Consider the following 12,587-nt stretch of genomic DNA (forward strand, 5'->3'; position numbering starts at 1 on the left):
GCCACATTCCTAGCATAGTTTCATGCGAAGACAACGACAACCGCTATGGTGATAACTACTGAGCTACAACAGTGCCTGCCTACCTACTGGCGGACGATAGTGAAAGGAGCCGCCGCCGGTGCGGTCGTATGGGGTAATACGATACTTGCTCTAGCGGCAAACTATGAACCGGTGTCGATGTCAGTCTTAGGCTTAGTGGGTTGAATTGCACGGGGGCAGCGGTGAATTGGAGCGAAACGACCGGGGGTCTTACACATGTGTGTCAATGAAAGGGGCTGTATTGGATCATTTGGGTAATGGTTAAAGGTGGTAAAGCGTCTTGGAGTCGATAGTTTTTCTTATTTGATTTTATTTACATAAAATGTAAGCTGTTGCTAAGTAGTATTCTTTATCTGATACAATTTGTTGCTTACTTCTTCATTTCAATTTCTTGTTTGTCAATCTTATAGGTTTTTATGTTTAAAATTATTCGTTATTTTTACTGTTCTATATGCTTTTTACTCGAAAAATCGTGTTTATCTCTTTTTGCATTTAATTTTAAATGGAACGAGCTCACCATTTTCAGCAATACCGGTATAAACATTCTCAGTCAAAAACGTTCTACCTCTCCAGCAACGAGTTATTCATCAATTTGGCACAAATTGGCGCCTTTATTCCACAACAAATACCTCAATCAAGAGCTCGAAATCCCCCTCTTCAGCTGGAGGCTACTCTCTCGACACTGTAACAGAAACGGTGGTGACGAATGCTGCGCTGCAGGTGCATATTTTCCTAATGAATAGGTAGTAGCACATTCGTCGTCAATTACGAACAAGCCCCAGAAACCACTTTACCCCGAGAAGTGTGTGATTCGTCTATGTACAACACTCAACAAGATCATTTCTCAACAACAACAGCCATTGCCGCCGTCGCCACCATCGCTGAAGAGGGGCCTATTTGCGCCAATTAGTCACTTTTATTTCAATGAGACGACCGAATAGGCCGGTCCGATTGCATTCGTGGCTTATCATTGACGGTGGTGTGAGGTGCGAGGTAATGCACCCATTTGAAAAAAGGCGGGATGGGGTCTGGCGTTGCGTTGATTAGCCTCTATTTGCTGGGTAATTTTGGCACTTTTGTTGAACATAGGTACACGCTCTAGCGTTGCGTCATCCTCCCCTCTAAGGTGGGGTTTGTGATAAGTGCTTGTGCTAAATTGGATGTTTACAATGAGGATGTTTTAATTTAGGTCATTTGAAAGAAGAACGTGATACATATTACTCACGGGTTGCTTTAAAGGTAAATGATAAGCTGTATAAGAGTAGAAACATTCATTAAGGGCGGACGGGACGGTCGAGGAAATATCCGCCATTTCTCTGTTTCTTCTAAGATGGTAATCTCAGATTCTACTTCATATAATGGAACAAAAATCTATCATTGTGTATGCTCACTTGCAGTGCATATGCTGATTGTTTTTCAGCCTCATCTGTGCGATAGAAATCGAGATTACCATCTTCAAAATCGCGAGGCAAATTGTTAGAAAGAGAGGGAAGATAGGAAAAATAACACAGCGTCCCGATTCACCTTAAACTCGGTTAAACGATGACTTCAGTGGGATCAATGACTGATGCAATTACCCCACATTTGGCTTAAGATCATAAAAAAGTTGTAGTAAATGAAAACAAAAACCTAAGAAATAAGATTTACAGTATCATCCGCCGATGGTGATGAATATCTGCTTACCGTTAAAATACGGCCTCTCATTTGGTAAAAAAATCTGGAACTTGTGAACGATGACGATCTAGCCTGATCTCACCAATATATAACAATTTCGATTCCATAATTTTTAACATATTGATCACCAAGTACATGTAACCCTATCGCTTTACCATACCGGTAATTGTTTATATATGGTAAACATTTTCCGTATTGGTCATATTGGTTACAAAAGCCTTGTCACATTGAAGTCTTGTTTGAAAATATAAATGTCGTAATATATATCATACTGTTACCAGCTGGTACCATTTAAGGATGATACTGTGAATCATTTTTTATCCTCTTTTTCATTATGAAAGTTTCGGGTCATCGTGGAACGAAAAACGATGACCCGAAACTTTCATAATGAAAAAGAGGATAAAAAATGATTCACAGTATCATCCTTAAATGGTACCAGCTGGTAACAGTATGATATATATTACGACATTTATATTTTCAAACAAGACTTCAATGTGATAAGGCTTTTGTAACCAATATGACCAATACGGAAAATGTTTACCATATATAAACAATTACCGGTATGGTAAAGCGATAGGGTTACATGTACTTGGTGATCAATATGTTAAAAATTATGGAATCGAAATTGTTATATATTGGTGAGATCAGGCTAGATAATACTCGCGAGCGAGCGAACGAATTCCCAACAAAGGTTATAAAAACCGAGTGTGGAAGAGGGGAACGAAAAAAGCAAATCTTCTCGATTCCGAAGACTTTAGTGGGGCTTAAAGTCATAAAAAAGTTCCTATGAAAAAAAATAAAATAAGATTTACAGTATCATCCACCGTGGATAATGAATATCTGCTATCCGTTAAAACATGGTCTCCATATGATAGAAGAACCTGGAACTTGTGTCACTAAATGACAAAAAACGATGACCTAAAACTTTCATAATGAAAGAGAGTATCGAAAAATGATTCACAGTATCATCCATGAATGGTATCAGCCTCTCTGTTTATCTTTCGCGCTGAACAATAAATCCTCGCCAATGAATCTTTCGAATCTTGCCACGTACACGCTCAGTATTTACTTCGTATTAACATTACGTGGGTCATAGAGGTCGTTTTTTCAGATCAAGGTTTTTTTTACTCCATTTCGGGTCCTGAGTGACTGTACAAAATTTGAGCGCGATCAGTCATACCTACACTTTGCGCATCGCGATTGAAATTTGTATGAGATTTTATATGGGGAAACTCACTTTTTTGCATTTTCCTTATAAAAGAATAAAGTTATTCTGAAAGTATTTAATCGTTAATGTAAAAGTATAGCCTCAGATATCCTAAAAAACTATGCCGAAGACCGCAAAGCGATCCGAGTCTTGTAACAAAAGTTATCCTACTGATCGCCTGTGTGTGCTTATCTTTTAACATGTAAAGGAATAACATCAATAATAAAATCTCAATTTTTGGTCTGACTTTTGAAGAGTGTATATTTTTGCACATGAATCGGATCGCTTTGCGGTCTTCGAGAAAGTTTTTTGACACATCCTGGGCTATACTTTAACATTAGCGGTTATATGGTATAGGCCAATTTTGAGCAACTTTCAAGAAAAATACGAAAAAGTATGATTTCCCATGTAAAATTCCATACAAACTTCAATCGCGATGTAGGCTAAGCCAATCATGCCCAAATTTTGCACAGTTATTTGGGACCTCAAAGGGCATCTTTAAAACTTTGATCTGAATGAATCTGATCAGTTTTAAATTTTCCCATACAACGTTGACCCACCCTAATAACCATCTGTTTTCATTGCTATTCAATTGAATAATTATTCATCTAGGGATGTTGTAAGATGTCTCAAGGGATTTCAGGATTTATTATGGACATTCCACAGGGTTTCAAATGGGTTCCTGTTGGTTTGAGCGGTCTCCATGGCGTTGCATGGGTGCATCAGGGAGTTCCAGAGTTTGAATAGGCTTCCAGGGGTTTCAAGAGCGTTGCAAGAGTGTTCCGGATGAACCAGGTGGATTGAGGATTCTTCAGAGGGGTTTCACGTGGTTTCAACGGGTTTCCGGGGCGTCCCAGGAACCCAGAAGGTTGCAGGAGCTGCCAACGTTTCAGGAGGTTACAGTGGAATTTAAAGGGGTTCCTCGTGGCTTCAGGGTGTTTTCAGGGCTTTCTTGGGTGATGCAGGAGGTGTCAGGGACGTCCCATGGTGTTCCAGGGGAATTTAATGGCGTTCAACGGCACGTTCTAGAGTTTCAGGAGTCTTTCAGAGTTTCAAGGGATTTCCAGGGGCTTACAGAGGGACCTAGAAGGTTTCAGGGGCTGACAAGAACGTTCCTGGTGGTTTCAGAGGGGTTCCAGTTGAGTTCAGGACTTTCCAGTATGTTGCAGAGGTGCTTAAGGGGTTTCAGGAGTGTTTCAGAGTTTCAATGGGTCCCCAAGCCATTCCAGGGTTTTTTAATGGCGTTCCAGGGATGTTCCAGAGGAACCCAGGAGATTTCAGGGGCTGCCAAGGACGTTTCCGGATGTTCCAAGGGGTTCCAGAGGAGTTGTACGAGGTTCCAAAAGGTTTCCGGGCGTTTCAGAGAATCCAGAAGGTTACAGGAGCTGACAGGAACGTTTCACGAGGTTTCAGGGGATTTCAGAGAGGTTCCTCGTAGTTTTAGGGTGTTTCCATGGCTTTTTCGGGGAGATTCAGGGGATTTTAGAGACTTTCCATAGTGTTTCATGGGCGTTCAAGGGCATGTTCTAGAGTTTCAGAGTTCCATGGGGTTTCCAGGGGGTTTCAAAGGGGGTTCGAAAAGTGCTCCAGAGGGACCTAGGAGTTTTCAGGGGCTGCCAAGAATAGTCCTGGAGGTTTCGGAGGGGTTCCAGTTGGTTTCAGGGGTTTCCAAGCATCGCCTGGGGTGCTTCAGAGTTTCAGGAGCGTTTCAGAGTTTCAAGGGGATTCCAGGGCATTCCAGAGAGTTTCAATGGCGTTCCAGGAGTGTTCCAGAGGAACCTAGGAGATTTCAGGGGCTGCCAAGGACGTTCCAGGAGGTTTCATGTGGATTCCGCATGGTTTCAGGGGGTTTTCGGAGCGTTCCAGGAGACCCAGAAGCTGCCAAGAACGTTTCAGAACATTTCAGAGAGTTTGTGATTTTAAGATGTTTTCAGGGCGTTCTTGATGTTTCAGGAGCATTTCATGGTGACTCAGGGGATTTAAGGGACGTTCTAGGGCGTTTTCTAGAGTGTCTGAAGCATTTCAGAGTTTCCAGGGGTTTTCAAAGACGTTCCAGAGGGACCCAGGAGATTTCAGGACTGCCAAGAACGTTCCTGGATGTTTTGTGGAGCCTCATAGGGGTTTCGGTTGGTTTCAGGGATTTCCAGGGCATTGCAGGTGTACTTCAGGGAGTTTCAGGAGCGTTTCAGAGTTTTAAGGAATATCTAGGGCATTCCAGGGCGTTCCAGCGGAATTCAAAAGTGTTCCAGAGGCACCCAGGAGGTTTTAGGGGCTGTCAATGACGTTCTAGGTGGTTTCAGGGGATTTCAGGTGTTCCACGTGGTTTCAGAGGGATTCCGAAGCGTTCTAGGGAACCCAAGAGGTTGCAGAAGCTGCTAAGAGCGTTTCAGGAGGTTTCAGAATTCAGATGGGTTTAACGTGGTTTAAGGGTGTTTTCAGGGTTTTCTGGGGGTTTCAGTGGCGTTCAATAATGTTTCAAAGAGTTAGGAGCCTTCGAGCGCGTGTTCTAAGATTTCAGAGGCGTTCTAGGGGATTCAGGGGCATTCTAAGAGTGCTTCAGGGAGTTTTAAGGGTGTTCTAGAGTTTCAATGGGTTCCAGGGCAATTCAGAGGATTTCAAGGGCGTTCAAGGGGGTTTCAATGGCATTCCATGGGTGTTCCAGAGAGACCCATGAGGGTTCAGGAGGTTTCAATGGCGTTCCAGATGTGCTCCAGGAGGTTTCAGGGGTATTCTAGGGGATTTTTGGACCGTTCCATTGTGTTTCACGGGGTTTCAGGGGCGTTCCAGTGGTGTTCTAAGGAGTTTTAGGGTTTTCAGGGAGTTTCGAAGGCATTCCCAAACCTTCTGATACGTCTTGAAATCTCTCTTTGGAACCACTTGAAACATCGTACAGGGTCTTGATGTCCTTTTTCAAACCCTTTGAAACCCGCTTGGGGACTCGCTGAAACTTTAGAAACCTCACCTTAAACCTCCGAAGACCCCTCCGAAACGCTCAGGAACGTCTTGAAACTTTTTGAAACCCCTCTGTTTTAACAGTTTTTAGTTTGCTAAAATAAACTGGAAATGCGTTTGCGTTGAATTCAAATATATTTGGATTAGGTATATTTGTGTTGTCTGAACTTTTTCTGGCAATGCCGTCCATGCAGTGCGAAATTGTAGTAGTGCCAATTTCTAACAAGTTTTTTAAAAGATTCACAATAGATCGAGTTGTTTTTACTTGATAGAATGCCCATCATCATACTCGAGTAGTTTTTAAGTTACATCATCTTCGGCAGATGTTTCGCAACAGCAGGTGATATTCCAACCTTCACCTTCGCAAGTACATTGAATGCACTTGAAATCCTGACAGTAAATCTATCTTTTCCAACGATGAGCTCACAGACAGTGTACTCAGTGCCACAACTAACAGTTCCGTATTCGGAAGGTGCAATGAAGATCCAAAATTGCATCCCACCACTTTGGGAGAAAATTTTACGCAGCAAACACATGTGAACAACAACAAAAAAAAACAAAGCTGGGCGCAATCAAACCGATATCCACCAACATCAAGTGAGCGATATACGCGTAACAACTTCATTGGCAAATTTGGTATGCTATCAGGTATCTCCTCCTATGCTTATTGCTTACTAGACGAGAGCGCAAGCGGCGTACGTTGAATAGGAGCGCGAAAAAAAAACTAGGGGACCGGGTGTGAAATGCGCTATTTAGAGTAACATTTTCTTAAAACCATAATAAAACCTAAATAATATCATACAAGTTTCGCGGCTCTTCTCAGTGTCACTTTAAAAGTAATTGGTCCGCAATGTTTTGCTCAGAGCCATCCATTGCAGCTATTAAAAACAAGCAGATTCAAAGTGGTTATTAAAACCATCATAAAACAAAAAAATATCATTCAGTTGTCATGGTCAACTAATTCGACTGTATTTTTTTTTGCTCTGTGTCGTCCTCTCAAGAGAAACAGATTTCAAGAGGGTCTTAAGACCATCATAAAACTTAAATAATATCTTTCAGCTTTTATGGCTCTTCTCAAAACCCTTTCAAAACTAATTGGACAGCAAAATTTAGCTTGGACCCATTCATTAGAGTCATATAAGACCCACAGTTCCAAGGAGGTTCTTAAAACCATCTTTAAACCAAAATGATATCTATCATTTATGTTCCACGACTCTACTAAAGGGTCCGCATTTTTTTTCTTGTGGTATCTCCTCTCTTCCTCTTCTTGGCGTAACGTCCTCACTGGGACAAAGCCTGCTTCTCAGCTTAGTGTTCTATGAGCACTTCCACAGTTATTAACTGAGAGCTTCCTCTGCCAATGACCATTTTGCATGCGTATATCGTGTGGCAGGCACGAAGATACTCTATGCCCAAGGAAGTCGAGGAAATTTCCTTTACGAAAAGATCCTGGACCGAGCGGGAATCGAACCCGTCACCCTCAGCATGGTCATGCTGAATACCCGTGCGTTTACCGCCTCGGCTATATGGGCCCTTTCTTGTGGTATCTATTGAAGCTATTTAGGGCGAACAGCTTCAAAGAGGTTTTTGAAACCATCATTCAGCCTAAATGTCATGTTTATGGCCCTCCTAAGGATCTTTTTAAACTTTTAAGCGCAATACTTTTGAGATACAATATCCTAGATAAAACATCTTTATTTGATCTACTAATGTGGTAGATGAAGTAGTCTAATGAAGTAGTTTCTAATAAGACTACCTAAGTAATTGTCAGGAATACAGTGTACCCCGATCTCCCCAAATGAATAAAACTGGTCGCTGACCGCTAGCTTGCCGCGCAACGGAAGCGACGACGCACCGACACCGACCATCTCCGTCGTCGTAGTCGTAATCGTAAAATACGGAATTTCTCCGCTTCGATCCTCGATTTTCACGGTGACTGGTGAACCAAAGCAAGACGACGAGGAAAGATTGGAATAAATTAAGCAAAACTGGTTTCCCCTGGCTAGGTGTCTGTGACTAGCTTACATATGATCTAATAGAGAGGATCTAAGTCTACCCACGCGATCTACAAAACACTACTGTCATAATTGAATTTTATTGGCTTTTCTCGGTGAACTTAATACTACTCAAAGAAGGAGGGAGTAACGAAAGTAATGAAAGAAACGGTGGATAGAATCGCAAGTGTGCGACGAGAGAAATTGAATAGAAGTTGAAAATTAACAGAGGGCCATAATTGAACAACACAATCACAACGACGACCCCTTTGCCTAACGTTCTCGTGTTGAACGGCTAGGTACTAGTAGTTTGATGATGACTACTAGCCCTAGACAGGCAAAAAGATCGTGGTTGTGATCTGTTAAATGTTGTTCGGCTTTGCTTTCGGTTCTATCGATCTGTGACACTTGTTCAGAGATTCATATCGAGCGAACGTTACTTATTTGATTTTCGCGCTTTCATTGCTTTCATCGCGCTTTCGAGTAGTATTAAGTTCACCGAGAAAAGCCAATAAAATTCAATTATGATAAAGTCATGCGGTGATTAAACCTAAAAAGTAAAACACTACTGTGTCTAGCCTAATATTAGGCATATGTCAAGAGGAATTTTCAATCGAAAGTATCGATTGATTGAGCAGTAAAGAAATGGCAAAGAACGCACCTTTTTGTACAGTTTGATCCACGTCAGGTCACCCTTGGAGTCTGTGTACTGAAGGCCGAAGAACCACACCTCCCGCAGGCCGATGGTTTTGACGACCTGATCGAACAGCTGCTTGCCGGTGGTGCTCTGCTGTATCGCAAACTCCAGCTCGGCGTCCATCGTCGTGACGCGCACGTTCATCTGTAGAGGGGGAAAACGGAAACAAAAAAAAATGGGGGTTTAGAAAACTGACACTAAATATAAGAAAGGATGTAAACTACTGCCTAGGAGAACGTGCCTCTAGAGCCGACCTACTGAAACTACTGCCTCAGTTTCAAGTGTTGATGACTTGTTTGATAAAAACGATTAAATGATAATAATATTAAAAGTTCATTCCTCAAGAAGAAGGTCAAAAGTGCATCGAAACGTCGGAGAGTTCAAAAATATCATCCAAAATCCAGTCTTTTTTTCGTTTCAATTTTATTGTCATCCAATAGGCGGAAATTAACAATAGACTGAAGTGGTGAGCTCGTTCTATGTTATTATTTATTTTTTACTTTTGATTTACCATTAGTTCTTATTTTCCTTTTATAACCGAGAATGTGTACTGTTACTCGGCTGATGAATTACTGATTTCCCATTCGGTTTGGTGAAGTACAAACGACCTTCGATAATTTATGCTCGCCACAGCCGTCGCAGTGCCTCCGACCAGACGATTTAATCGATCCATCATCGTTTGGTAAAGAAAGCGATACATACATTGGAGGGAACGCACCTCGGCGTACCACCACATATGTTTCCTCATTTCATCAAAGCTCCACTCCGAGCTGACCACAACGCGGCGGAGTCAGCGGACTCCGGACTCGATTAATACATAGATGGGTAGGTAGGTAGCTAGGTAGGCGATGTGCAGAAGACTACCGAAAAATTACTGAACCGCGTCCATCATTCGTTCGCTAAGCTAGCTACTGCTAGGCATTGCCAGCGACTGACTGTACGATTCGTAAATGGAGTTGTTCACAGTAGGATTGTTGCGTCGTAGTGGCGGGAGTAGTGCACGCGGTGCGCGGAACATCAACGACCTTCACCACTTTCGACACTTTCCTTGACCATAAACCCCATGATGGGTGGTGGATGGCAGTCGAGTCGCGGACTAGCTGTAGAGCGCAAAATAAGTGTTTGATTCCATTTGATGAAATGCTTCGATTCCATCGACACGGTGCAAGGTGAAGGCAGGGGTGTGTATTATGTCATAGACGCGGATACCTTGAGTAATACTATTCCGTCTAGGATGAAAGTAGGAGTTGGCGAGGTCTCAAGAGATTGAAGGTGAAGTTCTTACGAAGTTTTAGAACTTCCACAAGAACATATGTTCTATTCAATTAAATTTAATGTCGCATAAAACAAAACCTAACTATATATTGTTGTTTATCGTGACTACCTTACATATAACTATGTAATAGCAATATAACTAATGCTTATTACCATACGAGTTATGATTAATGAAAAATGAACCCTATGGTATCAATGTACAGATTATTTTCTTTCTCGAGCAAATTAAAAACACTGCTAGGATAATAAAAGATCATAGAAATACAATATTATTTATTGTTACAATACGTCAAAATAAATTGTGGTTACCATTCATTAAAATGTTTCAAACGATAGAGCAACAACAGGCCTTATAGTTTTCCACCGTACAATTAATTGGGAATACCACTTTTACAATAGAAAACGGGGGTTGTTATGTATCTTAACAATAAATAAAAAAAATCAAACTTTCTGGAACAACATCAAATGAACTACCATTTATTTTATGGTGTTTTTATAATTCAAATCTCTAGCGTCATTGATTGGATTGTGCATGTGTTGTAGTTCCTATACAACATTTTTAGCAGGAAAATACGTACACAATGTGGATTGTTGTTCAACTGAATTTATCATTAGTCGATGGAAGTTTGTTGTGATTTTATTGGATTTTTTATCAGGGTAACCATAAATACATTTCATCGTTTTGATAGAATGATAACGAATTGTACTCTCATTATTATTCACTGAATTTGTACAGGACTTTTTATTTCCGAGTATAGACGAGCAATGTCCCCAAAAGAAGCACCAAATGAATTGGGAGGCTTGTTTCGCTTTCCACTTTTGGTCCGTGAACGGTCGTCGTCGTCGTGGTACACTTCCTAGCATTCTCTAATCCTATTAGCCCTAACGCACATCATATCGATCGGTGGTCAGGTCAGTAGCGAACCATGTACCTCAGTACCTCTACTGAACGAATTCTTAAGGAAATGTTTTTTTTTATTTTTTGTATTTCACGTGTACTTGTGCGATCACATAAATATATAAGGAAAACCGGAAGAGAATTGATTATGTTAACATAATGGAATGTAATATGTGATTTTGAGTACTTCTAAATGGTTTTGCTAGATTCTATATTTCGTTTCCTCCAAGAGTACCTTGTGGGCATCCTCCAGGAGGTTATTCCAGGCATCCTTCAGGATTTACCTTGGGAATCCTTCAGGAGCTCCTTAAATAAATCATACAAAAGTTCCTTCTGGAAGCCCTCTCTCCTGGTGTTCCTCACAGGAATTTCCAGGTAGTAATTTCTGGAAATCCTCAAGGATTTCCTATGGGAATCCTTCACTAGATCCTTCTGGAAATCCTGCAGAAGTTCCATTTAAGTCTTATAGGAGAATTCTTAAGATTAATGGGATTCCTTTAAAAGTTTCGTCTGGGAATCCTCTAGGATTTTATTCTAGGAATCCTCCAGGAGTTGCTTCTAGGAGTCTTTCAGGAATTGCTTTTTGGAATCTTTGTGGAGCTCCTTCTATAAATTATCAAGAAGTTCCTTTTAGAAGCCTTCCTGGTGTCCTTACACAAATATTCCGGTAGAAATGACGGGAAATCCTCCAGAATTTCTTACTGGAATTCTTTAAGGAGTTCAATTCCTTTTGGGGTTTTCAAGGAAATTCTTCTTTTGGACTCATCCAAAAACTTCTCCATGCGTTGCCCTAAAGATTTTACTGGACTCTATCTTTATTGGGTTTTGAAATTTCCCCAGGTTCTCTTACTACGTTTCTTACAGGAGATCTTTCTAGGCATCCTCTAGGAGTTTATTCTAGAAATCTTCCAGGAGTTGCTTCGGGGAGCCCTACACGAGTTGCTTTTGAGAATCCTCCAGAAGTTCGTTTGATAAATCTCCCAGACATTCCTTCTGGAAGCCCTCCTGGTGTTCCCTGCAGCAATCTTCCGGTAGTTACTTCTGGGAATCCTCCAGAAGTTCCTTCTGAAAATCCTCAAAGAATTCCTTGTGGAAGTGCTTTATTAGTTCCTTACCAAGTAACATTTTGATGAACAATTAGTTTTGTAGCGGTTTTAAGAACCGCCATAAAGCCTTACAGCTTTTATGGTTGTGGTTCTAAGAATCTCTTCTCACCTATTTACCTAAAAATGTTGCTTAGGTTGACTTTTCTCAAGAAAACCTTCAAGAGTTCCTTGTAGAAAACCTTCAGGATTGGTGGGATTCTTTTAGGAATTTCTTCTGGAAAACCTTGAGCAGCTTCGGGAGAAATCCCTAGATCGGATATCTGGATCCCAGCCTGAGCTCCTGTTCCCCAAAGTAAGCAGTAACTAATTTATAGAGGGATACCTTGGAGGAATTTCAGAAAATTCCTGAGAGGAATTTCGGAAAATTGCTGGGAGGAGCTTCGGAAAATTGCTGGGAGGAGCTTCGGAAAATTGCTGGGAGGAGCTTCGGAAAATTGCTGGGAGGAGCTTCGGAAAATTGCTGGGAGGAGCTTCGGAAAATTGCTGGGAGGAGCTTCGGAAAATTGCTGGGAGGAGCTTCGGAAAATTGCTGGGAGGAGCTTCGGAAAATTCCTGCAAGGAACTTCGGAAAATTCCTGGGAGGAACTCCGGAGAATTCCTGGGAGGAATTCCGGAGAATTCCTGGGGGGAATTCCGGAGAATTCCTGGGAGGAATTCCGGAGAATTCCTGGGAGGAATTCCGGAGAATTCCTGGGAGGAATTCCGGAGAATTCCTGGGAGGAATTCCGGAGAATTCCTGGGAGGA

The 12,587-nt window shown here is 41.5% G+C and overlaps 1 protein-coding gene across 2 annotated transcripts in view; it reads right to left on the reverse strand.

The window, feature by feature from the left end:
• Positions 1–12,587, reverse strand: part of LOC109404691 (moesin/ezrin/radixin homolog 1) — a 96,222-nt gene that overhangs the window by 39,636 nt on the left and 43,999 nt on the right. For both annotated transcript variants that reach the window (XM_062844798.1, XM_062844799.1), the window contains exon 2: positions 8,528–8,707. In XM_062844798.1, coding sequence (XP_062700782.1) covers positions 8,528–8,707 — 180 coding nt within the window. The remainder of the gene's footprint in view (positions 1–8,527; positions 8,708–12,587) is intronic.

This window comes from Aedes albopictus, chromosome 1 (genome assembly GCF_035046485.1).
Source record: "Aedes albopictus strain Foshan chromosome 1, AalbF5, whole genome shotgun sequence".
NCBI classification, from domain to species: Eukaryota; Metazoa; Arthropoda; class Insecta; order Diptera; family Culicidae; genus Aedes; species Aedes albopictus.